At 33.3% G+C, this 25,399-nt stretch overlaps 3 protein-coding genes across 3 annotated transcripts; 1 reads left to right on the top strand and 2 right to left on the bottom strand.

The window, feature by feature from the left end:
• The first annotated feature begins 4,109 nt into the window (after window positions 1-4,109).
• LOC18612775 (uncharacterized) lies at window positions 4,110-7,505 on the top strand. The gene is made up of 8 exons (XM_007049700.3): window positions 4,110-4,242; window positions 4,810-5,236; window positions 5,356-5,453; window positions 5,558-5,692; window positions 5,782-5,883; window positions 5,990-6,067; window positions 6,815-6,964; window positions 7,223-7,505. The coding sequence occupies exons 2-8, from the start codon at window positions 4,839-4,841 to the stop codon at window positions 7,396-7,398; spliced, it is 1,137 nt and encodes a 378-aa protein (XP_007049762.3). The 5' UTR covers window positions 4,110-4,242; window positions 4,810-4,838; the 3' UTR covers window positions 7,399-7,505.
• A 149-nt stretch (window positions 7,506-7,654) lies between these two features.
• On the bottom strand, window positions 7,655-12,786 carry LOC18612774 (Pentatricopeptide repeat (PPR) superfamily protein). The gene is made up of 3 exons (XM_007049699.3): window positions 12,316-12,786; window positions 8,694-9,100; window positions 7,655-8,488 (listed from the first exon to the last, which is right to left on the bottom strand). Exons 1-3 carry the CDS (start codon window positions 12,733-12,735, stop codon window positions 7,768-7,770), a joined length of 1,548 nt encoding a protein of 515 aa, XP_007049761.3. The 5' UTR covers window positions 12,736-12,786; the 3' UTR covers window positions 7,655-7,767.
• A 3,934-nt stretch (window positions 12,787-16,720) lies between these two features.
• LOC18612773 (uncharacterized) lies at window positions 16,721-17,668 on the bottom strand. Its single transcript, XM_088803172.1, has 4 exons — window positions 17,525-17,668; window positions 17,370-17,419; window positions 17,154-17,260; window positions 16,721-17,052 (listed from the first exon to the last, which is right to left on the bottom strand). The coding sequence occupies exons 2-4, from the start codon at window positions 17,373-17,375 to the stop codon at window positions 16,950-16,952; spliced, it is 216 nt and encodes a 71-aa protein (XP_088659298.1). The 5' UTR covers window positions 17,376-17,419; window positions 17,525-17,668; the 3' UTR covers window positions 16,721-16,949.
• Between the last annotated feature and the right edge of the window lie 7,731 nt (window positions 17,669-25,399).

Here is a 25,399-nt window from a genome sequence, read left to right as displayed (position 1 = left end):
TCGGCCTAGAGAAATTCATGGAGAAGATAAATATTTTTCTTGTTGTTTTACTTATAAACATGCTAAACTAACACTAAACACTAACATAGCTCAAAATCAAATTTATCTAACAACTTTCTCTCTAAACCCATATGACCAGAACTGAAATCATCCTCAAATCACATGATTCAACCATGAAAAATGATGGAAAATGCATGGGAAAGGTAAAGCACAAGACAAATTTAAGAAATATTACCTTTTTTCACTTGATTTTTGAATATCCACCTATTTTCCCTTTAAATTTCTTAGCTAGGGTTTTATTTTCTCCTTTCTCTCTCTTGTTTCTTGCTTGGCCGAATGTTGAAGAAGAAGAATGGGTGGGCTGATTTTTTTATGCCTTTTTATTGTTTAATGAAATAATATTATTTTATTCATATTTTAAATATTTTATTAATTCATTTTTTTTCTAACCATCCACTTGTCCTACTTTTTCCACCATGCATTCCCTTTGACTTATCCAAGTTTTAAGTAAAATTTCCAGATTTTTCCAAAGTTTTGGTGGAGCAAATTTTTTAAAATTACACTTTTGCCCCCGAACTTTTCAAAAATTACATTTTTACCCCAAAAATTGAAAATTTGCCATAATGCATAATTTTCACTCCTCATACTCATTTCACACTCCAAATAATTAAATTTGATCAAAATCCTTTGAAAAATTAAATTTTCGATGCCGGATGGTAAAATTGTCATTTTACCCTTTTACTCCAAATTATACTGAAATTAAAATTTTTCACTTCTAAACTTCAAATCTTACTCCAATAAGTCAAATGGGGCCAAAAATCTTTTCTAAAAATTCCCATTTTGTCCCCAGGTGGCAAATGACCATTTTACCCCTGGATAGCGAAAATTCTGGTTTGACTCCAAATTGATCCTCAAACTCCGAATCACCATATTAAACCATTCTAGGACTTTAAAATTCTTAAGTTCATCGTGAATTCTCTATTTGATCTAGTTCGAGACTTAAATCAACTTTATTGTACCTCTAAGTACAATACCGACTTTTGTAAATTTTTCAAGACTCTCTTAGCATGTAAACATGCTATCCACCACATGTATGTCATGACAAATATTTCTGTAGAGTCGGGCTTGTCATCTTCTCCCCCACTTGGATCAACCATATGATCCTCCTTCTTGATTGACTTCGACATCCGGCTAAATATTAATATTTTAATATTATTTTATTAATAAAATATTATTTTATTCTAAAAATTTTATCTTGTCTCCTTGGTACCCAAAATACCTTATTATTCCTAACTTGACTTCCAAATTTCTTTTTATCTCACAAATTCTCCTTCAATAAAATTATTATTATTTTATTATTATTTTTTCACTTGCGAAATATTTTATCCTAAACTACTCATTTCATCTCTTATCACTTTTAAACATTTTAATTGACCTCAATTTGCATTCGATCAACTTTATTTATCACCATATCAAAGTATGGGGTATTTCACTTTCCTACAATAAAAAAAAAGGTAGATAAATCAGACCTCATTGAACCCTAAACCCAAATCAAGGAAACCCAGATTTGAAGAAAAGAAAGAAAAAGAAGAAAAACCCTAACCCAAATAAAAAAAAAGGTAAAAAATCATATTTAAAGAAAAAGAGAAATAAGAAAGACTAAGCAAAAACTCTGAGTTGAAAAAGAAAAAATCAAATTTGAATAATAGGGCTTACCAATTGAGATGGAAGTCTAAGAGAGAGAGAGCCTTCAAAATCGACGATCGCTGTGGTGTGTATGTGTGAGAGTTTGAGAGAGAGCCTTCGAAGATGGACAGGAGAAGAGAAAGCGAAGAGTGGAGATGGACAGCTCACTAGGGGATAGATTTGCCTGAAGATGGACTGGAGATGGATTAGAGATGGAAGGCTCATGGGGGAATGGTAGAAAGCCAAAAACCAGAAGGCAGAAAGGGATAACTGAGATTGGGAATATTTGGGTTTAATAGTTTTTTAGATAAAATGTCTAAAATGCCCTTCGACTAGTTCGGTTAGACATTTTTCTAACCGAAATCGAACCGAAGCAATTATACTAACTGAACTATTATAACCAAAAAACTGAACTAACCGAATCGAAAAAATCGAACTCATTTCGGTTCGGTTCGGTTGTTCGGGTCGGTTCCAATTTGCTCACCCCTATATACAAGGCCTACATCTACCTCCAATGCCGATTCCACGTTGCCCAAAGTCACATCGGCCCCTCCCTAGATTCCTGACAAAGAAGGAGAGTGATACCAAAACACACACCTAATTGTTTCCACATGCTTAAATTTCATTATGCCGTATAATGTGTTCAAATTTTGTCATTCAATGAAAATAAACAACATATTTTTTTAACAAATCATATTGTAAAATAAATAATTAATTGAAAATTAATATATATATATATATATATATAATATGCGTGTGTTCAGTTTTAAAGCAAAAAGGAAAATGAAGAGAAGTTCAGTTTTAAAGCAAAAAGGAAAATGAAGAGAAGTACAAGGAAAAATACACGACGATGGAGAACTTAATGAAAGTCAAATGTTGACATATGAAAGCATAAAATTTCAAAATGTCTCTAAATTATTTAAAAAAATTTAAATTAATCTTTATTTTTTTATTACGATCAATCATATTCTTATACTTTTATCTTATCTTAAATATGCACTTATTATTAATAGTTGATTAATTGTTATTAATCAAAGAGTACTTATCATTTTATATTATATGGCATTAGTATGACATATAGATATAGCATAAAAAACGATGTTGTGGTATGTTGATATGGAATAATAACATGACTATATAATATTTTTCGCTCTTGGCATCAATATTATGTAAATATAAAATGACAAGTAATATTTTAATTAATGACAATTAATCAATCTTTAATCATAAGAACTTATTTAACTTAAAATAAAAATACATAGATTTAATTGACCATAATAGAAATATAATGACTTATTTAAATTTTCTTAAATAATTAAAAAAAAAATTCAAACGTTATGAATATAAAGTATATTTGACATTGATGCTTTAGATCAAAGTGGTGCAGATTGGTTGCTATTAAAATTAGCATAGAAGGAGATCAAGTGCCATTTTAACTTGTAGAATCCAAGGCTTGAGCAGAAAACAAGAATGGTTATATCCCGTTTCTAGTCGTAATTGGACTATTTTTTTGTATATATCCATAACATAAGTAAAAGGAAGCCCCAAAGGGGCTTCCTCCTTTAACCACGTGGAGGGCTAAGAAAAAAGAGAAAAAGAAAAGAAGAAGAGAAGTAGAAAGAGAAAAAAAAAAAAACTAGAAAGAGGCCCGTGTGCAACGCACGGGCCATAATCTAGTAATAATAATAACAAAGCACTTTCAAAAGCATCTTTTGCAAAAGCATGTTAGAAGCCAAATGACTCTTTGAAAAAGCCACTGGACTCTCGGGGTGACAAGACTGAAATTGAAAAAGCATCTTTAAAGATTGTAAGGCATTTTCGTCAAAATTCAAAAAGATAGTAGAAACTTTCGAAATTTTAATGAAACTTTGTAACAATTTTCAATATTGTTTGTTAAAGGCATCTTCAACAATATTGTTTATGAATTTCTTTATAAAAGATTTTCTGAAATAAAAGTTGCAAATTTTCATATTCTTTCTTTGAAGTTTCAATATTTCTGTTTCAAATTTGTTTTCGAGACTTCAAATTTTCAATATTGTTTTCAAGATTAGTTGTCCCAAATTAACTTTCTGTCTACCCTTTTATATAAGCATTTTGTTTGAAAGATTTATACTTCTTAGATCCTAGGTGACAATTCTATAACATACATAAAAAGAAGCCCTTTTGAGGCTTCCTCTTTGGACCACGTGAAAGGTATAAAAGAAAAAGAAATAAAAAACAAATAGAAAGAGACCCGTGTGCAACGCACGGGTCATAATCTAATATACTTAAAATAAATGTCAAGCCACCAGGATTAGGTCATAGATTTAGGTTAATCTACGGTGCCACTTGTCAACAAAGCAGGAACGTACGGCAATTAATTTATTTGGGTCCCATATATATTTTCAGGCAGAAATTAAACAATCACATGTATTTATGCATGAGGGTGAGTCCAATCCTAACTCCTGGAGACGAAAAGTTGCAAGCCGTGGAGAAGCACTGACCAACTCTCGTAAACTCTCCAATTCATTTTTCAAGAATTCAAGGATTAAACTGCAAGTGCAAATCTTGTTCTTGGTACGTGCTTTTTATTTCTATTAATTCTTGTTTCGTCATCATCATGAAGGAATATTGAAGAAGAAGAAGAAGAAAATGTATTGCTCATTTGTTGTGTGAACTTGTACTTGTTTCTCTGATTGTCAGAGTTTTTTCTTGTCTTTCTTCTTCTTTTCTCGGTTGTTTTTCTTCTTCTTCTTTTCCCGGTTGTTTTTCTTCTTCTTTTCTCGGTTTACCTTGTTAAACCAAAACAACTATGTATATTTGATATCTGCAGTTCTTTATAACGTTTTTAATTTCTGCTTCTCTATAAATCTACATGGTTTCTTCAGTTAGTAATATGCTAACTATATTTGTACTCACAATTGCACTGCTTTAATGCCCTGCTACTTTGTTTCTTGATATTCTCCCCGGTCTTTCATTACTAGCTTATGTTTGGATCTTTCTTGAGTAATTGCCACTTGTGATTTTCTTGGATATAATAAGGTCTCCGCTCTTCCATCTTAGACTTAAATTTCTTGATAATCTCCAACTCTCCTTTGTTCCATTTCCACTTTACTAATTTTTGTTTCTTTAAATGGACCATAGCATTATTCCAAGCAAGATTACCGCTAGAAATGAACACCGGAGGGAGGGACGGAGACGATGGAGTCAGAGGAGAGCGGGGCAGAGGAAGTGGTAGAGACGCGGGAAGAAGGGGCAGAGGAAGTGGTAGAGACGGGGGAAGAAGGGGCAGAGGAGATGGTGGAGGCAGAGGGAATGAACCAGATGAAGCCTCCTCTTCGCAAGCAGCGACACAAAATCCTTCCTTGGTCGGACAAGAACAATCACTGCCAAGTCACTCCTTGCATGGTCCCGATCAGCCAGCTCGACCCTCCGTAAGTCCGAGAAATCAGACCTTTCACCAACAGCAGACTTCAGGACAACAGGCTCCTCAAGATTCAGAACATCAGAGGCTGGCAGGTCACACAAACTTGCGTCGTAATAACCTTCATAACGAAGCAAGAAATTTTCCGTAAGTCATGCCACATGTTTATCTCAATTATATTTTTCCTCTCAAATCTTCGTTTCTGTTGGCAAATACGTATCTTTCACTTTTAACTGACACCCTGGAATTTTATTTGCCGCACCAAGCCCATCTGCATCATTGCCAGTTAGAGTTGTACGACCGCAAAGGCATGATATTGCTTTACAGCTCAGAAAAAGAAACGTTGTTGTTGGTTCTCAGCAGAGTTCGTACACACCACTTGCTTTGTTCAACTTTCTAGAGCCAAATAATTTTACATTGAACTGTCAGGAAATGAAGTCGTCTCTCACAGCAATGTTCTTTTTGCAGCTCGTAAGTCTGGTTCATTCGGAATTGCAAGGGAGAAGCCAGCGACAACGTCACAGCTAGGACCTTCCTTTCCTCATAGAAAGAGAAGCGCTACTGATATATTACTAGCTGACAGAATATTAGCTGCCTTTCTGTGTATGAACATTAGTTCAAATTTCTAAATAAATACCCAATTTCTTGCTTATGGAAAATAAGAATTGATGTCTATATATACCCATCGGCAGCATTGCCTGTTCAAGCGTGGCTTCCAGATGGAGTAGCACAACCGCAGAGGCAAGATGCTTTGGAGCGCAGCGAAAGAAACGTTGCTGTTGGTTCTCAGCAGAGTTCGTACACATCCCTTGCTTTGTTCAACTTTCTGGAAACAAATAATTTTACATTGAACTGTCACGAAATGAAAGACTTTCTCTCACATCAAACTTCTTTTTGCAGCTCCTCGGTTTGGTTCATCTGGAATTGCGACGTCACAGCCAGGACCTTCCATTCCTCGTAGGGAGAGAAGCGCTACTGGTATATTAGCCGACTTTCTGTGTATGAATTCAAATTTCTAAAGAAATAACCAATTTCTTGCTTAAGGAAGACAAGAATTGATGTTTATATATATATATATATATATATATATATATATACATGATGCAAAATTTCTAGCTTTTTTTTTTTAGGTAAATCAACTCCTTTAGCAGTAGACAGAAAACAATATGCAAAATTTTCTTTATGAAAAGATTTGGGGATGGAACCTTTCCTAACAATAAGTAAATTCATAGAAATCCTAATTTCTTTCCAAGCAAGAGCAAAGATTTCTATAAAAGACGCTACATGGAGCTTATGACAGTGTAGAAGCCGCAAGTTTCAACCAGGAACTCAATAGCTTCTTTAATAGAAACAAATGACAGAAGTTTCAACCAGGAACTCAAAAGCTTCTTCAATAGAAACCAATGACAGAAGATTCAACCAGGAACTCTATTTGGAAAAAGAAATAAGCCAAATTCCCTTATTATCAGATTAAACATCACCTCTGTATTCATTTATATTCATTCTCAATGCTGTATAAAGGTTGCGCAAAATGATTTCCTTCTTGGTCAGTCCTGAGGGCTTATATTCATTTATTGATGTAACAAATAGTTGTCTCTAGGATTGGCTCAAAATCAGGCGCTAACTCAACACTTTCCATTCAAAATGGTTATTGAATATTCATTTATTTCTATATTGTCATATGAAGCCAATTCTGTTGCTAATGCTGCATATTTTTATTTTCAGCTCGTAATTCAGGTTCATTTGCAGGAGCAGTTTCACTTCAAGGGATGGGTGGATCAATGACACAAACACAAGGAGACCCTGTTGGATCCTTCCATCAGAAGGAGGAAAAGCCTTTCCCAGATTCTGAGCCGAATTCATATGCAAAATCTGGTTTGGCCCTCCGTCAGAAATTTTCACAGAAAATTGTTTGTTAATTTGCTTTTCAATATATACAGAAGCTATACTAGAGCACCTGTAGTTTTCAAGGTCTTACATTTTCTGTGTGCTTAACAAACCTGAAGAAATTATGACTTCCATAACTAAATCACATCAATTATACAATGTTAAAAATTCAGTACCCTTTCTCGCAGCATGTTATAAGAAGTTGCCTTTCATTACCTTTCTGAATATCAGATTGTTTTGTGCCAGTGAAAAAGAGAAAGAAATCAACAGAAAGCACGGATGGCAGCGATGAGCAAGAAGCCCCCTCAGCAAGTGATATCACCATCAGAGAACAGCAGCCAAGTAGCAGTGCGAGACCGACAGAGGCTCACCAAGGCAACCCTGATGATTCTGACGAAAGCTTAGATACAGATTTAGGGTGAAGCAAAAGGCAGTCACAAATAAACTTACAAGCTTCTTGCATGCATGTGCTAACTGATGAAGGGAGAGCTCAAATAAGATCCCAGCATTTAGCAGAACCCCAACTATTAATTGCACAGATCATTAAGTATGTGGGTCTTGATGGAGAAGAAATGGCTTATCAATGGTAGAGCCTTTCTTAGAGTTGTTGAGGCTTTAAACTGAGTTAGTTTGTAGACTTTTGTGAGTTGAAGTAGAAATGGCATCTAGATCAGAAACTTAACTGCAAATGATGATACTTTTTATATTTCATCTCACTAATGTTGCTGTGCATATACAACATAAGAACAATACACACATTAGATCTCAGAGATGTGTGACCTGTAATATCTTCATTCTCGGAAATCAGGCTTCGGCATCCCCAAAGGAGTCCCTGACGCTGACTCAAGAAGATCTCGAAGCTCCTTTACATGGCTAGTCATCCTGCTGATTGAATAAGCCTTAATCATGGTTCTATAGGTGACCTTATCAGGCTTATATCCTTTCTGCTTCATCATTTCAAGCACCCCTTTCATCTCTGAAAAGCACCCCATCCTACCATAAGCATCCACCAGACAATTGAAAAACACAGTGTCCAACGTTACATCTGAATTTTCAATGAACCGCAAAACACCTGCAATTTTTTCAGCTTTTCCAGCTTGACCATAAGCCCTTACCAGAGAGCAAAGGGTGACACAACTAGGCTTGATTCTCTCTGACCGCATTAGCCTAAACAAATACTCCATCTGTTTTAAATCACCAGCCCTTCCAAAGGCATCTATGACTACATTGTAGGTAACAATTGTCCACGAGTAATGGTATTTTTGCATATATTCCATTACAGCACTCATCTTATCATAGTTTCCAGTTTTCCCATACGAGTCTAGAAGAATGTTGAAGGTCTTAATATTGGGCTGGATACCAGCACGCTGAAACTTCTCATAACACTTCTCCATTGTTTCAATTTGCCCACTGCTGCCAAAGGCTCTGATTGTGGAGTTCATGGTCCAAACATCCGGTCCACAATCCTTCTCCCGAAGCATCTCCACAAGCGTCATTTCCATCTCTTGAAACCTTTCAGGAAACAAAAATGATGAGTTATTTCTCAGTATGTGAACTTCAATCTCTCCATATAGTCACAAATTTTAAGCCGATTTTCTTTTGTATGGAGATCCATGTCTCATCAAAAAGTTTTGATTTTAAAACTACTCTGTTGCATTATAATCATGGCAACCAGATGTTACATTCCTGAAATTTTTGTGAGGGATTAACAAGATACATTTTTGCTTTGCCGTAGGCGTCAATAAGGGTGTTGTATGTAACTGTGTTGGGCCTGATTCCCTGACTTGCCATGTCGGAAAGCAATGCCTGTACTTTGTCAAAGGCTAAAACTTGCAGGCATGACTTTATGAGGATTGAATAAGTCTGCACATCAGGATGACAATTAGGAGTGTCTTTCATCTCCTCCAAAAGGGAAAATGCTTTGTCAAAGAGAGCACTCCTACCGTAGGCAGACAAGAGGGCAGTGTAGGCTTCATGGTTAACAATACAACCTTCATCAATCATAGCCTGGAAGAGATCATGGGCTTTCTCAGGCTGCTTACATTTCCCAAGCATGACAATAAGCTTAACATATATAGCAGAGTTGGGTCTGTACCAAAGCTGCTCCCGTAGTAGCTCAAAAACCTGAAAACATAAAGATGCAAAAACCATGTGATGAGCCCGGTATTGTCACTGGAGTATGAGCTCTAGAAAGTTAAGATTGTTCTAAACACAACAATGAGAAAGTAGAGAACACTGACAACCATATGCGGAAAAACATGAGCTCAAAGTTGAAAATATTCCAAAATTAAATTGGATCCCCAAACACTTAGGTGCGCTTCTTTTCTTGACATAGCACACAACAAGAATTTACAAAGATAAATAAGCAAAATCATAATTTAATCAGATGTTAGTGCATGATCCCCATCTGCAAATTATCTGCAGGCACTTAAGGAACTCTATCACTCAATTTGCCCTTCACCTCATGGTGGTCATCTTAAAGCAACCATCTAAGTTCACATTATATAAACATTGCTCTTTCATACAAGCTATCCGAGTATGCTTTAGCAGTCATATCAACTGGCATGCTCGTTCATTTCTTAAGCGAACTTCTCCACCATCAAGCCAAGCAGCAGCAGTCTAATGAAGCAAACTCTTACCAGAGTTTGACCCAAGCAACCTGAGCAGCTCTAACTTAAGATTGGCTTCACCTTTATGGCAAATTTGGATGTTTAAAGCAAGTGTCAAGGTAAAGATATGGTTCTACTGTTAACTATGGTACTCAGGCAATGCCTAGGGGCCATTTCACACAATGGAGCAGGGTGGTGGGGAGCCATAGGAATCACCACACCACCCCATGGTGCCAAACACACCCCTACAAGATAAAGGGCAATGATAGAGGCCAAAATTTTACTTCAAGCCCACTCTCTAAAGATAAAGTTGGTAAAAGGAGAGTCAGTAGATAGAGTCTAGTAGCAGTTAAAACGCCAAAAATAAGCGCCCCTTGCAGAAACAAGTTTATCATACACGCACACGCAATAGGGTATGAAATTACCATAATATCCTTAGTGTGATTTTCACCCACCACATCAGCCCCCTACTCCACGACCCTAGATAATATAGGTCGGGCTAAGGGAGTAAAGGTACATTGGACTTGGTGGTTCTATCAAGAAGTTACTTGCAAATGTTGCTGCTCATATAAGGTTTACTCTAGAATTGTTAGAGCAAGGTTAGAAGTTGGTTTTCTATACAACTTATGGCTGGATGACATAATATGTAGAAAGATTCTTAAGGTTTGAGAGTTGTAGTTGATGCTCGGAAGCATTTGTTCCTCATCCATCTAGTGTTCTTTTGGTTTTCTTTAGGTGTAACTCGAAATAAAAGACAGTTATAATTTATTATTCCCACTTGTAGGTAGTAAATACTTAAGGAGAATGCTTTTATTTCATCCATTATTTTGATCTTTTAAGGTGTTTTGTTTTGTACCAAATTATAAGGAAAAAATGGCAAAATTGTAAGCTCACCAAAGTTTCCACAATCAAGAATTGAGAAAGACCTTTTCTAGAGAAATTTGAGCCAAGTGGAAATGGTCGGCCGTTCCCACAAACAGTGCCATAATGTTGAAGTAAAAAAGAAAATCTTAAACGGTAAGCTTGTTTCTATAAGGAGAGACTAATTCTTCACTGTTACTAGAATCTCTTTCTCTACTCTCTCTCTTTAATCTCACTCTTCACTATCCTAATTGTTAGAAAATTTGGGAGAGAAGAGAGATGTTTGCAATAGAAAATTGAGCTAGTTGAGACATGACCATGATTCCCACAGGGAACTCCAAATGTTGCAGTAAAAAGAATGATTTAATATGATAAGCTAGTTTTTGTAATACTCAATTTAAAATGCTTGTAAACTCTCTTCCTCTATTCTCACTTTTTACTGACCTAATAATTGAAGAGTTAGGCTAGAGTAAAATGTCTGCTTTGCTCATTGTCACCTTGTCTTGTAAATCATCAACTAAGTACCATCATTGATGATAGAACTAGAATTTTACCTCAATATCTAACGTTGTCTGTGAGAATGGTGGTCTTATCTCAATTAAAGGTGGCAATTCGTGTAATTATGTCATAATTGTGTTGTGTCACAGTAGTGTCACTATTAAAGTATGGGCTGACACAAAACATGACACAATTAAATAATCATGTCAAGAAGTCCTATTTGTTAAACAGGTTACCCAAGATAACATGAATAACAAATTTAGCTAAACAAGAAGTGTTAAAAGTACAACACAACAAAACACAATTGACCTTTTTAAAGATGGTTAATTGATTAAATCTATAAACTTTAAAATATAATTAATAATTTAATAAATGATTTTAAACAATTAGATATTTTGAGTTATGTGGGATAATAATTAACAAGATTAATTAATCATGCCAAAATGGGTTCTAGAAACTCAACTCGCATTAATCATAGAATTTTTCATTTCAAGATCCAGTTAACATAATTGTGCAAAATCAAAAACTTTTTTAAGAACATGTCATGTCATTGAGTTAAAGGTGAGGGTATTATGGTAATTTTCTGTACCCGATATACAGTAAACTTATATTCATAAGAACTATTTTCATTGCCAGTGAACTCTATCTCCTTAATTCCCTTCTCACTACTGACTTATCTTTTCTCACTATTTACTGACATGGTCATGGAAGAGTTGGACTGTGATAAAACTTCAGCCTCTTTGGACTGTCACTTCTTTTACAGGACTGGTTAAGCACCATCATTTATGGTAGAACCAGATCTTTACCTCAACAATGTACAAGATAGGTTCTTAAATTCAAGAGGGCAAGAACCATTGTCACAAGTAAATACTTGTAGTATGCCATGAATTATTTTTAAGGCCTCTATCAGAAGATTACATCTTATATAACCAATTGTTTTTAAGTCTGACAACCCAAACTTATCATTACGCCGAATTACTTGTTCTACAAGAGTTGCTACATAACAAATGAAAATCCATATAATAAATGCAAAATCATAATTGATTAAAATTAAATTTTTTGTTATTATAAGTATTAAAGCAAAATATGTATTTAGTAATAAAAAGAAATCTTTTTTAATTTTTAATCTTGAAAATATATATTTATATATAGTTACAATTTTTTTTCTTTTTCTTCCAAAAGCAAAGAGCAAGTACATTAGTCACTCATCAAAGACCCAAAACCCAAACTTTATAAATTTCCCATCAACCTAATATACCCTCCAAATAATGAACCTCCAAAAGAAACCATTTCTCCAAAAACGAAAACCAAGGTAAAAACTCTAAATTTCAATCAAACAACAAAAAAATAAAATAAAATAAGAAGACAGACCTTGAGAGCAGACTCCCAACGCAAAGCAGTGATTCTGTCATGAAGGGCTTCAAGCACAGTCCTGGGAAGCAACTTCTTGGAATTGTTGGGTCCTCTCTTCTTTTCGATCAAAGCTTTAGTGGCCTCTCTTCGCAGAACGACGGAAATAGCCTTCCTTGAAGCTATCTTCCTGTTCACTTCGTCTCTCCTCTCTCTTACCTCCCTCTGTTTCAGCTCCTCTGCATTTACAAGTCCTCTATTTTTTCTTCTTCTCTCTGTCACTGTTAAGCTACCCGTTTCCTCTTCTGCATTTTTGTGTGAGGCAGATGCTTCGGGTTTGGACGCGGATATGTGTGAAAACCGTATGGGTTTATGGTTTTGAGCCGGTCGCCGGTTCACAGCCTGTGGAAATGGGTGGGGGTGGCTTGAGAGTGAGGCCATATGGATTTTATGTTTTTCCTGTTTTGAGTTTGCAGCATGGAGTGGTTAAGGAGCAGAAAAATAAGAATTGAAGTTGGCGTGGCTTTTGGGACTGAGAAAGCTGGGCTGGGCTAATAAATTCTTATAAAGGCCCAATTTAAAGAAAATATGATCAATATTGATCTTGGTGGGCCTCTGCCCTCAATTCAAACCAAATGTTCCTAAAATAATAAGTATTAGAAATGCACCCATAGGTTGTAGATGGATATAAAAATACATCTCTATTAGTTCGGACTGGTTATAATCTAACATGGATTTTGTACACATTCAAATATGTGATAAAGTAGTTGATGTGTGATTTTTATGTTCAAAAAGTAGAAATCCATAATTTTTTAAATAAAAAGCGAATTTTGTATAAAAATAAAACTTTAGAAATGAAATTATGAATTTGGGTCATCCGAATTTCAAAACATTTGAGAAAAGCACGGACAACTCCCCCAAGTTGGAAGAAAGGAAAGAAAGATCTGGAAGGCAAAAAGAGGTTGAAGGAAGAGTAACACGAAAGCAGTGATGGACAATGGTATAGGAGACACCATCCCTCAAGCCAAATAAGCAAAAGGCAAAAGCCATTTCAAAACACAGATTAGGTAAGCCCTACGGGGAGATGTGAGCTTATGACTAGTTATGCTTTTAGGGTAATAAAATTTGTCTATGACTTCTAGCTTACACCATTGAATTTCTTTTTGTATTTTTTAATCACCTTTTTTATCTCAATTATTGTCTTTATTTTAATATTTGACCAAATGAATTCGATTGGAGGGAATGGAATAGTCATTTCTCTTATATTCTCATTCTTAATATAAAGCTGCATTTGGTTCAATAAAATAGTTATTCGTCGAAATAACCATTCCAAGAGAAGCCTAAATAGCTATTACCAAGGCTTCTCTTGGTAATGGCTATTACAAATTGTTGGGAATAAAAAAAAAAAAGTTGATTAGATAAATATACCATTTTACAATTTAAAAAATTACCTTATAAAAAAAACTAAATCTATTTTTTCTCTCTCTCTTCCTCACTTCTTCTCTCTCTCTAAAGCACAAAGACACAAAATTTTTTACTTTATTTTTAAAAAAAGGAAATAAAAATATTTAAATATTATTTAATATATTAATATTATTTAACTATAATAAATATTATAAAGAATATTATTTAATATTATTATTTGAATATAATAAATGTAATAAAGAATATCATTTAGTATTATTTAAATTTAATGAAGAATATATTTTGTCTTTTAATATTAAATATTATTTAATTATAATAAAAGGTTTAATTATCTTCTAATACAAAATATTATTAAATTATAATAAAAATATATTTGTATTTTGATGAAAATATTATTTAATTATAGTAAAAGTTATTTTGATTTTATTACTTAGAATATTTTTATCTTTTAACAAAATAAATTCTTTAATTTTAATAAAGAGTATTTTTTTTTAATTAAAAAATTTTTAAATTTTAATGAAAGGTATTTTTATCATTTATTCATTATTCTTTAACTATTCTTAAAATTATTTCTGCTTACCAAACAATGGAATAAGTAATAATCGTAATTTCTATTCTATTCTATTCTCATAAACCAATCTACATAATAGATATTCTTTCTCTATTCTATTCCTTTGGAATGACTGTTCTATTATCATTCTATTCCTTCTAGTGAACCAATCATACTATTAGCATTATCTTTATGTTGTAAATTTTATTTAGATGAGGAGTTATTAGCTTATAAATAGACCCCTTACTTCATTTGTAAATACACACTTGAATAAGATCTTCTTACTCCCTCTAAATACTTTCTTTTATATTTCTCTTATAATTGTTCTTTTGAGTTATATTTTATAGCACGTTATTAGTATGATTCTCTAATCTCTCAAGTTTTGTTATGGATTAAAGTAATTCAAACGCATGTGGTATAATCGCCTTAGTGAATATTTGTTGAAAGAAGGCTATAAAAATGATTCTATATGTCCATGTGTTTTTATAAAAAAATTTAGATATGAATTTGTGATAATTGTTGTTTATATTGATGATCTAAATATTATTGAAACTCTTAAAAAATTATCAAAAGTTGTAGATTATTTTAAGAAAGAATTTAAGATGATAGACTCTGGAAAAATAAATTTTAGTTTGAGTTTTCAAATTGAATATTTGATAAATAAAATTTTTATCCATCAATCAAATTATATAATAAAAGTGTTAAAATGATTTTATATAAATAAAGCACATTCATTAAGTTCACTAATGATTGTAAAGTCATTAGATGTGAAAAAGGATCATTTTCGACCTCGTGAGCATGATGAAGAACTTCTAAGTCTTGAAATATCGTATCTTAGTGTAATTAGAGCACTAATCTATTTTGTTAATAATAAACAATCTGTTATATCATTTGCTGTAAATTTATTAGTAAGATATAGTTTTTCTCCAACTTAAAAATATTGGATATTTCGATATCTTCAAAGAACAACGAACATGGACTTATATTACTCAAATATATTAAAATCGAATTTAATTGATTATGCAAATACAAAATATTTATATGATCCACACAAAAATCGATCCCATACAAGTTACTTATTTATATGTTGAGATATGACTATTTTATGGCATTCTATAAAACAAACTATATTTGCTATTTCTTTTAACTTTACAGAAATTTTAAAAATTCATAAGATAAGTTGTGAATATATCTAATTAAAACTTGTAACTCAACATATCGGACAAAAGTGTGACTTGTCAACTAAGAAAAAAATTCCAACAACTTTATATGAGAACAATACCACTTGCTAAACATAGTTAAATGAAAGATACAATATGCAACTTCGAGTTGTCAATTATATCCTTTATGGAAATGAAAAACAGACTCGGAGAATTTCTGATACAAGTATTCAACTAGCTCGGACTTAGAACAAAACATATTTCACTAATTTTTTTTTTATAATTGAGAGAGAGAAGATTCAAACTCTACTCTTTAGGCGGTGAGATTATGCATCAACTAGTGAGCTAAATACTTGGGTGTATATTTAACCAAAATTTTTTCACTCATGATTTCTAAGAAAATAATGATATTAATGTTCAACAAATTCGTTCAAGTGACAATCTAAAAAATTTATTCATCAAAATCCTTCTTACTATAACATTTAAAAAGTTGGTACAAAAAATTGAAATGCTCCATTTTAAAGATCACCATTTTCTTACTTGTAGGATATCAACATTGAAGAATACAATAATGAAGACCAAAGGCAGTAAATGCTTGAGAAACACAGCCTGTCATGGTTATAAATCCTCATTTGTACGATGCAAACAGTTCACAACTAAAACGGGTCCAAAGAACCTACTGAATTGGCCACAGATGGATATTGGTGATACAGATATTTAATTCTCATCAATCTCACAGTTTATGACCAATGCTCAGCCTCAGCTTACTCTTGATCAAGGTGATACTTAATATGGAATCCCAACCATCCTGATCATAACAACAAAAGGATATATGTTTCAATTATCAGGAGAAGATGCAGGCCATATATGTAGTAAACTAGATTCCAACACTTGCATTTGATTTTCAACTATCAGATATTCAATCCTTATAAAAATTGGAACTTTTATCACAGATCAATCTGTTTCAAGAAGGGAGGAAAAGGTATCCAAATACACAAGTTTTACTCACCAATAACATTAATCATGTCGCTCTCACAAAAAAACAGTTTATGAATCATAATCCTGAGGAAATTTCAAAGATTTTATCCATCATTTAACCAAAGTACGCTATCTCATAGTAAGCAAACAACTGTAAAAGTAAACCCCAGCCTCAATGCCCAAAGCATCCCTAAACAAATTCATAAAAGCACTACGCAATAAAAGGGAAAAAAGTCAAATGAACAAGATGATCAAAAAACGAAAGGAGTTTTATTAACGGGGAATCAATAATTACAGTTAAAGAAAGCATCAATTGCAGAATGCTACATAGAAAATCAATTCCATTCCCAATCAGATAGAAAATTTAAGAGTCGACATCAATGCCAATTAAACAAACACACCAAGAGTTTGTTAAACCTTAAAACGACATAGACAGAGACTCTGAAAACCAAAAAAGAAACCCAAAGATCTGATTCCCCAATCAACGTATATAACACTATCTTTACCCTCCACCCTAAATCATTTCACCCAGCATTACATTATTATTTCTTGGTTTTACTTCCTGCACCAGCGCCCGCATTGTTCCCTCCGGCCGCTGCCTGCGCCCCCTTCTTTGCAGCCTTTTCTTGCAAGGCCTTTGCATCTCTGCCCATAAAAAAAGAGGACACAATTCCCAAAATCAGAACAACATCAAACCGAATTTTACAAAATTAAGAAAATTAAAAGAAAAAGAGAAAGAAGGAAACCGTTCACGGCGTTGTTCGGGGGTTAGCCCATCGTCCTTGACACTCTTGCCTTTGTTGCCTGTTCTGGCTTGAGCCCTTTCTCGATCTCGTTCTCTCTGGTTACCGCGTTAGCCTAAGTTAAAGAATTAACAAAAATAGCAACACCTTAATTTATATTAACAATTAAAACCAAAAAATTCACGAATTTTCCATTAATCAAACAAATTAAAGGATATGAGTCATTGTCGAATCTCGGAAACCACACAACGATTAGCGAAGATTAAGCCCTGGAAAATTCACACAATAGATAAATCAATCAACCAATTAAAAGAAAATCAGGGTAACCCAAAAAGAAAAGAGAAATAATAGAGAGAATGAGAAAGAAAAATTACCTTCGGTTGAGGCAAAGAGAGGAATAAGGTGTGAACAAGAAAGAAAGCGTGGACTCCGGGGCAGAAGCGAGGGGACTTAAAAGGAAGAGTCTTGTTGTGTTGTGAGCCAGTAGATCTGTGGAAGACTGGCGAAGCCGCACATATTCCGCTCTTACGTGTACCAAGCATAATACTCCTTTAAAATACTAATACCATTTATTTTATGATCTATTAGCTGGATGCCAATTGACAGCCCTCCGATTTGTGGAAAACTGGATTCCGACGTTGGGAGTAATCTCCTCTTTGTTGACCGCCATTCGGTGTTGAATTTAGATTTGGGCCGTTTCTGTTGGGCTTACATTTTTCCACTCTCTAAATATGTCTTGTTTAGGCCTTCTTTTTATTAGGAATAAAAAAAAGTCAAACTTATCACGCTTTTGGATTGGGTTCCATATTTATCAATTTTACTACACATAATTAATTAAAAATTTTTCCAATATGAAAATGACATAGCAAAAAAAAAAAAATTTTGACCAAATATTCTATTTGAATCCATCTGTGACTAGAGTTTCACTTTAAAAAACCAGAATGATAAATATGGACCCTCAATATAGTATATGGGTAAATTTGATCTTTTTTCCCTTTATTATTGTTGTTCATTTGTGCCAAGTTTTATTACCTTTTTTTATACATGCCAAGTTTTATTATTGAAAAAGGAAATTACTTTTTTTTATTCTCAAACCTTGAGATACATATCATTTATTTTTTTTAGTTTAAAAAGTTATTTTATAATTCTTATAAATTCAATGTTATAATGAATATAGTTTTTTTTTTTTTTATGTTTAGTGTCAGCTACCGACAAGTGAGGAACACGTGTGAGCTAATAAATGCTAATATTGAATTATGTGAAATTTTTTATTTCATTTCTCTCGGCTTTTTCATTTTTTTTCTTTGTTATTTCTTTTTTCTTTTTTCTTTGTTCCTTTTTCTCCTTTCCTCCCATTTTGCCCACCAACCAAAAATGCCTTTTTTATCATTCAATTTTTTTTTAAACAAGCATGCACATCCAATAAAAACAAGTCAATAAATATATTTTTTTTGAAAAAGAAATTTATTGATTGATTAAACGTGGAGTACAAACTCCCAACATATCATTCAAGAGTAGAGAGGAAACTGTTTCTGGTGGAGAATCGTACAAACTACTATCAGAGTTTAACTCAAATCCTAGATTAGCCATAAAATCAGCAATTTTGTTCCCTTCCCTATATATATGACTTATACTAACCTCTCAATGCCTACTTAACAAGCCTTCAATTGCTCTAATTAAGTCTAGATTAGAGCAAGGATGAGCAGAAGAAAAGTTGATCGCTTGAACCACTGCCTTGTTATCAATTTGTAATTTAACTTTGCGGAAGCCTCGCTCCCAAGCCAACTGGAGGCCTTCGCAAACCCCCCACAACTCCGCACGATAGGCTGAACTTGTAACTAACTTGCAGGCATATCCCACTATCCAAGTACCATGTGTGTCTCTCAAGACCACTCCTGCAGAAGCAGTCCTTGCTGCACTCTTGTACGCCCCATCCGAATTCATTGCTATCCATTCTTCTAGTGGTGGTGTCCATCCCACTAGGATCTCCTCTTGTCGCCTCATACCCTCACTTATCAAAGGAATAGTTGTCCATGTGCTATGAGTATCCACAACCATGCTTTTGATTATACTCAGCTAGCCTTCAATGGGGAGTTCGCGACCTTCAAATATAAACAAGTTTTGCCATTTCCAAATATACCAACAAGCTATTCCAAAAACAATATTCCAAGGGTCATCAAAGGTACTAAGATACTTAAAACTAAGGTTCGTAGACAGCCAATCAATCAATGGTGCTTGAAAAAATTGATTAATACTATTATGAGGCAATATACAGCTCCACAGAGCCTCTGCTACAGGGCAATCTCTAAGCACGTGCAGACATGTTTCCTCTACTCCATGATAGTGGGGACATAACGCATCTGATGAAATCCTGCGTCTAACTCTTTCTGCATTTGTCAAGATGCGCTTGTGCAAACAGAGGAATAGAAAGAGACAAATTCTATGGGGACCTTTCCAATCCCAAGCCAAGTACCACATTTTTTTGTTCTCTACTTGACTAGAATAGGCAGAACTCCCTAATTGCTCATATGTTGAGGAAATAGTAAAATACCTAGAAGGAGAAAGAGCCCAATAAGGCATATTTGGCGAGGCTAATAAGGTGGGAGGGATAATGCAAAGGATTTGATTCACCACTTCAATTGGTAGAGAAACTGTTAACCTATCCTTATCCCAATCTCCATTAGGCATAATATAATCCTTTACCCGTGCTCTTGAATTTAACATGAAACCCATATCTGCTACAACATTAATCAATGGCCTTTCACCCACTTAAATATATGTCTAGAAATTAACTAGAGCGCCATCCCCAATTGACCATCTCACATGTTTGGTGAATTCACCCCATAACCTACTCATTGATCTCCATACATTTGAACACCCACAACGCATAGGATTTTTTGAATACTCTGCTCTGTTAAAATTATATTTGTTCACAAGAACCCTTACCCAAAGTGCATCAAATTTAAAAAGTAGTCCCCAACATAGTTTTAGAATAAAAGTGTCGTTCATCAAAGATAGTCTTCGGATGCCCATCCCTCTTTGTGACTTAGGTTTACAAAGTGTATTCCACCTCAACAAGTTTGCCTTCTTGTCTTGACTTTCACCATGTCACAAAAAATTTCTACACAAACACTCTATCTTTTTACAAATATTTAATGGAATAGAAATTGTCTGCATTGTGTATAATGGAATACTTGAAATTACTGATTTGACAAGAGTTAAACGTCCTGCATAAGATAGGGATGATGCCTTCCATCCACTCAGTTTGCTTTTAACTTTATCAACAAGATACTTATAGATGTTAACACTTTTTTTGCCTTTCAATAAAGGAACTTCAAGATAATTGCCCACATTTTCAGCATAAGAAAAGCCAGAACAAGCCATCAATTGATTAATTACCTCTCTGGATACATTCTGTGAACAAAAGAAAGTTGATTTTGTAATGCTCACCTTTGCTCCTGAACAGGCACAAAAGTCGTCCAAAACGTCTTTTATTACCTCTATCTGATCTTCTGAGGCTTTTGCAAAAAGTATGAGGTTGTTAGCAAAAAAATAAATGAGATAAGACTGGTCCCTGTTTGCTCAAACTAATCGATTTCCACAATTTCTGATCGACAGCTTGTCTGATACCATGAACGAATCGTTCTATGCACAGCATAAACAGATAAGGGGCTAATGGATCTCTTTGTCGCACTCCTCTCGAAATGGAGAATTTCTCCAAGTGCCTCTCATTCCATAATATTTGAGAGCTACCATTGTTCCAACTCCTAATGAGAATATCAATAATAGTATTTGGGATTCTAGCTTCCACGAGTGAATCATGGATGAATTCCCACCTCAGTATATCGTAGGCCTTCTCTAAATCAATCTTAATCATCATCCAACCCCTTTGCCTTTTTTTTTTTTTTTTCGAAAAGAGTGCATTGCCTCCTGAGCAATAATTATATTGTCGATGATATGTCTCCCGAGAATAAAGCTAGTTTGCGTATCCTTTATTAATAAGCTCATATACGGTTTTAATCTGTTGGCTACCACCTTCATCAAGACTTTGAAAGTGACTAGTAATAAGCTAATAGGTCTGAACTGTGAGATATGTTCAGGAGCCCCAGTTTTGGGTATCAAAACAATCAAGGAATTACACATACTTTGACCAATCTCTACACCATTGAAAACATCTTGTATATATTCCATTAGTTTTTGTCCCACCACTTTCCACTGTGATTGAAAGAATAAGGCGGGAAAACCATCCAAACCTGGTGCTTTAAGGGGTTTCATCTCAAACAACGCTTCTCTAACTTCCTCCATGTCAACCGGATGTCTAATAAATTCATGAGCTTCCAGAGGTAAAATGGGAAATTTGTTCCGGATAGGATATGGTGGGAGAACATTGCCTTCTTTAGAATATAAACTTTGAAAGAAATCCACAACATGCAACTATAATTGTCTTTGATCATCACACCACTCATCATTTAAAATTTTGAGGTGTAGGCTTTTACATTTTTTTCTTTGTTTTTTCTTTTTTCTTTGTTCCTTTTTCTCCTTTTCTCCCATTTTGCCCACCAACCAAAAACGCCCTTTTTATCATTCAATTTTTTTTAAACAAGCATGCACATCCAATAAAAACAAATCAATAAATATTTTCATTATAAAACAAATTTGTTTAAATTATATATCATTGTAAACTCAGTGATGGCAAACATTACTCACTTATGAGTTTATTTTTGCTTGAAAAGTACCAATTCAAGTAATCAAAACTTATCAAATTCATTTTTAATCATCTTAAACTATTTACACACACCTCAAATGACAAAGTAAAGTTGTTCAAGTGGCTGCTTAATCCCGAGCACAAGGAAATCATAAAATCAACTCTTCAAACTCAATTTTTCATTTTCAGACTACTAGAGTAGATAAAAATACAAATCAAACAAGTAAACTCGTATTGCCATCATACCATCAACATCAAACCTTTTATGCTTAAGATTAAAAAAAATTATTTTTTAAAAAATATATAAAATCAATTTCATAAAATATGAGGAAAATATGCAATATACACACATATATCAAATTATTTTTCACTATCAAGCTAAACTAATTAAAAATCAAAGAAACAAGAAAAAGCAACCAAACTTTCACATTTGACAAATAAATAACTTTTGGGATATAAATCACTTATTTTCCATTGTATGTGACTAAAGAGCATCTAATCTTCAAGAAATTGTTTCGCTTTGCACTAGCGCACCTACACACTTTTCACTTGATTTTTGATATCCAAATTGCTCTAGATCCTTGAGAATTAGTGTCATCACACAAAGTTCACTTGTCTAATCCTATAAGATTGATGTTTTCTAATAGGACAAGCAAATGAATTATAACCATGAAATTTACAATAATTGCATTTGGTTATCTTTGAAAATGAGGAATTCATGAAAACTTTTCTATTTTTATTTGCCAAATCTTCAAGTTTCATTTTCACATTTAAATTTTTCTTTTCTAAAACATCAATTTTCCTTTGGAAACTTCAAAATCAATTTTCAATTTTTCATTTCCTTTTCGGAATCATTTTTTTCCTTCAACAAAAATTCATTTTCAACACTAAATTGTCAAATAATTTTGTTGTATTTTAAATTCATTTTCTCAAATTCACAAGCTAGTTCTTCAAAGGCATTTTGCAATTCATCAAATAAGTACGAAATAGGTTCACAAAGTGAAAAGTTGATAACTCTATTATATTGAGTTATCTTGCACTATTTTTGGGCATAAATTGAACTAAGTTCTTGTGTTTTTAAGTTGCATTTAGGTAGTTTTCATACTTTCAATTAATAAGTTTCTTGCATGTTTAATTATTTTAATTCCATGATAAAAAAAATCCCAAATTGAGCCATCATTGACTTGATCCTATTGTTATTGAAGGTTTTTATATGCAAGAGAGCTCAATGGATGATGAACTATGCAAAAAGGCTTAAAGTGTCTCCTAAACATGCTGCAGTATTTTGAGTAAAACTCAAGCTACAAATGTCTAATCATAGTAATTTTTGGACCACTAGAAAACTAAGAGGAGAGGCTATAATTTTCATGTTTATCACTTCACTCAGTTCTAATCATCATGGTCAAAATCGTGTGGGAAGTGACTGAATTGTAGTAAGGATAGCACAAATGTTGGAAGGCATAAGGTGCCAGTCCCTTGCTGCCACAACACCAGCATGAGAAATTCCATTTTTTGCAACTTCATTTTTTTTTAAATTCAGGCTTTTGAATATGTGATATAAATAGAACCTTTTAAGCTGAAAAAGGAGAAGGAGGTAAAAGCAACTATTTAGAGGAAAAAGAACCATAAACAAAAGAAGAAATGAAGAGAAAGAAAAGAAGATCAAGGCTCAAAAAGCTGCAGAAATTTATTTCTCTCTTTGGATTTGTTCGTCTTTCACCTTTTTTTTGCTGTATTCATGGTTTTTTTCTTGTGGATATGTTCGTTGAGAATATGATGAACTAAATAGGTTTTTCTAGGATTGTGGTTGATTAGTTAATTTGGTAGGTCATCGAAAAAGCATCCAGTAAGCATCAGTCATACTCCATTAATCAAACATTGGGTCATACTTTGTTATGGATTTTGGATTATATTTGGATTAATGCAATAAATGTTATAGTTTGGGTTGTCATAAGATGGCTTACATTGAATGTTAGATTTGTATTTGCTTTTGCACTTTGAGCATGAGGCCATGCAAATTGATAGATGTTGATATTTGATATAAATATTAGTATACATGCATTGTATATGATTCCATGGTGATACGTCCCATGATGTGATTTGAGTATTTGGATTCATATGATTTGAGGTTTGTTTGGACTAAGTGAGACCTTCTTATCATACCTTTGCACCAATCATGACTCCCGAGTTCGAATCATGACAATGTGATATAGAAAATATTTATAAATATATAAAATTGGAAGGCTTTTTATCTTACCTTCCTTGTTTTATGGCAAATTATGAAAAAGAAAATCATATTTTAAAAAGTTTTTTGTTATATCTTTTTATAATTTACCAAATCAAAAGGAAAGTTATAAAAAAATAAATAAATTTATGAGTATTTTATATATATTTGTAATTTGCCAAATGAAAAGGTAAATTACTAAAAAGGATAACGTTTTAATAAATTTTAAATACCTTTTTGAAATTTGCTAAAACAAAAGTAAAAATTACAAACGAAAAAAAGCACTTTTATAATAAGTTTTCCATACTTTTTGTAAATTTTTTGAAAAATAATCGAAAAAATTTATAAGTTTTTCATATACTTTTCTATAATTTTCCAAATTACAAGTAAAACTATGGTTTTTTGTAATTTATCAAACCAAGTACATATCTTACAAAAGCACGATGTAAAATTTAAGATTTTTCCTACTTTTTAATAATTTATCTTCATATGTATATCATATGTACGATGACTTTTTCTTTTCCCTTTTTTCATTACATAGCGAAATAAGTAACCAAAAGAAGGAAAGGTAAAGCCACCTAATTCAAAAAGGTGCATCTTTTTGCGAGACATCACTACAACCCAATTGGTTGCTCCATTCAACTCAAAATGATCAAAAGAGTTAGACCAACTTATGATATCTTTTGTAACCTATTCTCTTTAGGAGTTGTTTTACAGCGTAATATTATACAAAAAATAATGAGAATAATTAAAACAAGTGAAGTACTATTTCGCACTCAAGCATTTGATTCATTGGTTGGTGCATGATCCCCTTATATAAAGAGTAGGATTCGAATCCCTCTTTTCTCAATTATTAAAAAAAATGAAGTATTATTTCACACGGAACAACTAAAGTAAGTGAAGCATTACTTCATGTGGAACAACTACTTTGCGTAAAACAACTACTTCACGTGGATAGCAATGAAAGCAACCCAAAATAAGTGGTAGAATTCTTAGTTTACTTTCACCTTAAGATGTTTCAAAGAGTTTACCTTTGTGACTTAGATATGAAGATAGTTAAGAGGTCTTTCTCTTAATATTTTCTTGAAGTACAAGTGTCTCTCTCTCGTACCTTATTCTCTTGTATCATTTTCAAATACAAGTGTTTTTCCCTCTCATCCTTACATTGTTCTCTCATACCTGTTCACATACACCTTTTTCTCTTATCTTATTCTCTTGTACATTTTCACGTATACATTTTCTCTCTTACCCTGTAATGTACATTAAAGCTCTTTTTAATAATATTATTCATTTCATGCATTAAAGTCTATTCTTGAGTAA

The sequence above is a fragment of the Theobroma cacao genome, chromosome 1 (assembly GCF_053813885.1).
Source record: "Theobroma cacao isolate CCN51 chromosome 1, ASM5381388v1, whole genome shotgun sequence".
NCBI classification, from domain to species: Eukaryota; Viridiplantae; Streptophyta; class Magnoliopsida; order Malvales; family Malvaceae; genus Theobroma; species Theobroma cacao.
Note: the sequence above shows the minus strand (reverse complement) of the source record. Positions and strands in the feature narration are given on the sequence as shown.

What these genes read in the sequence shown, in the direction of transcription:
- LOC18612775 (XM_007049700.3), top strand. Translation starts at nt 4,839, where the DNA reads ATGAACACCGGAGGGAGGGACGGAGACGATGGAGTCAGAGGAGAGCGG. An exon ending in AATATTAGCTGCCTTTCTGT is followed by an intron (nt 5,693 to 5,781) that starts GTATGAACATTA and finishes ACCCATCGGCAG; the next exon opens with CATTGCCTGTTCAAGCGTGG. An exon ending in TAGGGAGAGAAGCGCTACTG is followed by an intron (nt 6,068 to 6,814) that starts GTATATTAGCCG and finishes TTTTATTTTCAG; the next exon opens with CTCGTAATTCAGGTTCATTT.
- LOC18612774 (XM_007049699.3), bottom strand. Translation starts at nt 12,735, where the DNA reads ATGGCCTCACTCTCAAGCCACCCCCACCCATTTCCACAGGCTGTGAAC. An exon ending in GTTGGGAGTCTGCTCTCAAG is followed by an intron (nt 9,101 to 12,315) that starts GTCTGTCTTCTT and finishes TTATGTTTTCAG; the next exon opens with GTTTTTGAGCTACTACGGGA. An exon ending in GCCTACGGCAAAGCAAAAAT is followed by an intron (nt 8,489 to 8,693) that starts GTATCTTGTTAA and finishes GTTTCCTGAAAG; the next exon opens with GTTTCAAGAGATGGAAATGA.
- LOC18612773 (XM_088803172.1), bottom strand. An exon ending in CCCGAACAACGCCGTGAACG is followed by an intron (nt 17,053 to 17,153) that starts GTTTCCTTCTTT and finishes TTTTATGGGCAG; the next exon opens with AGATGCAAAGGCCTTGCAAG.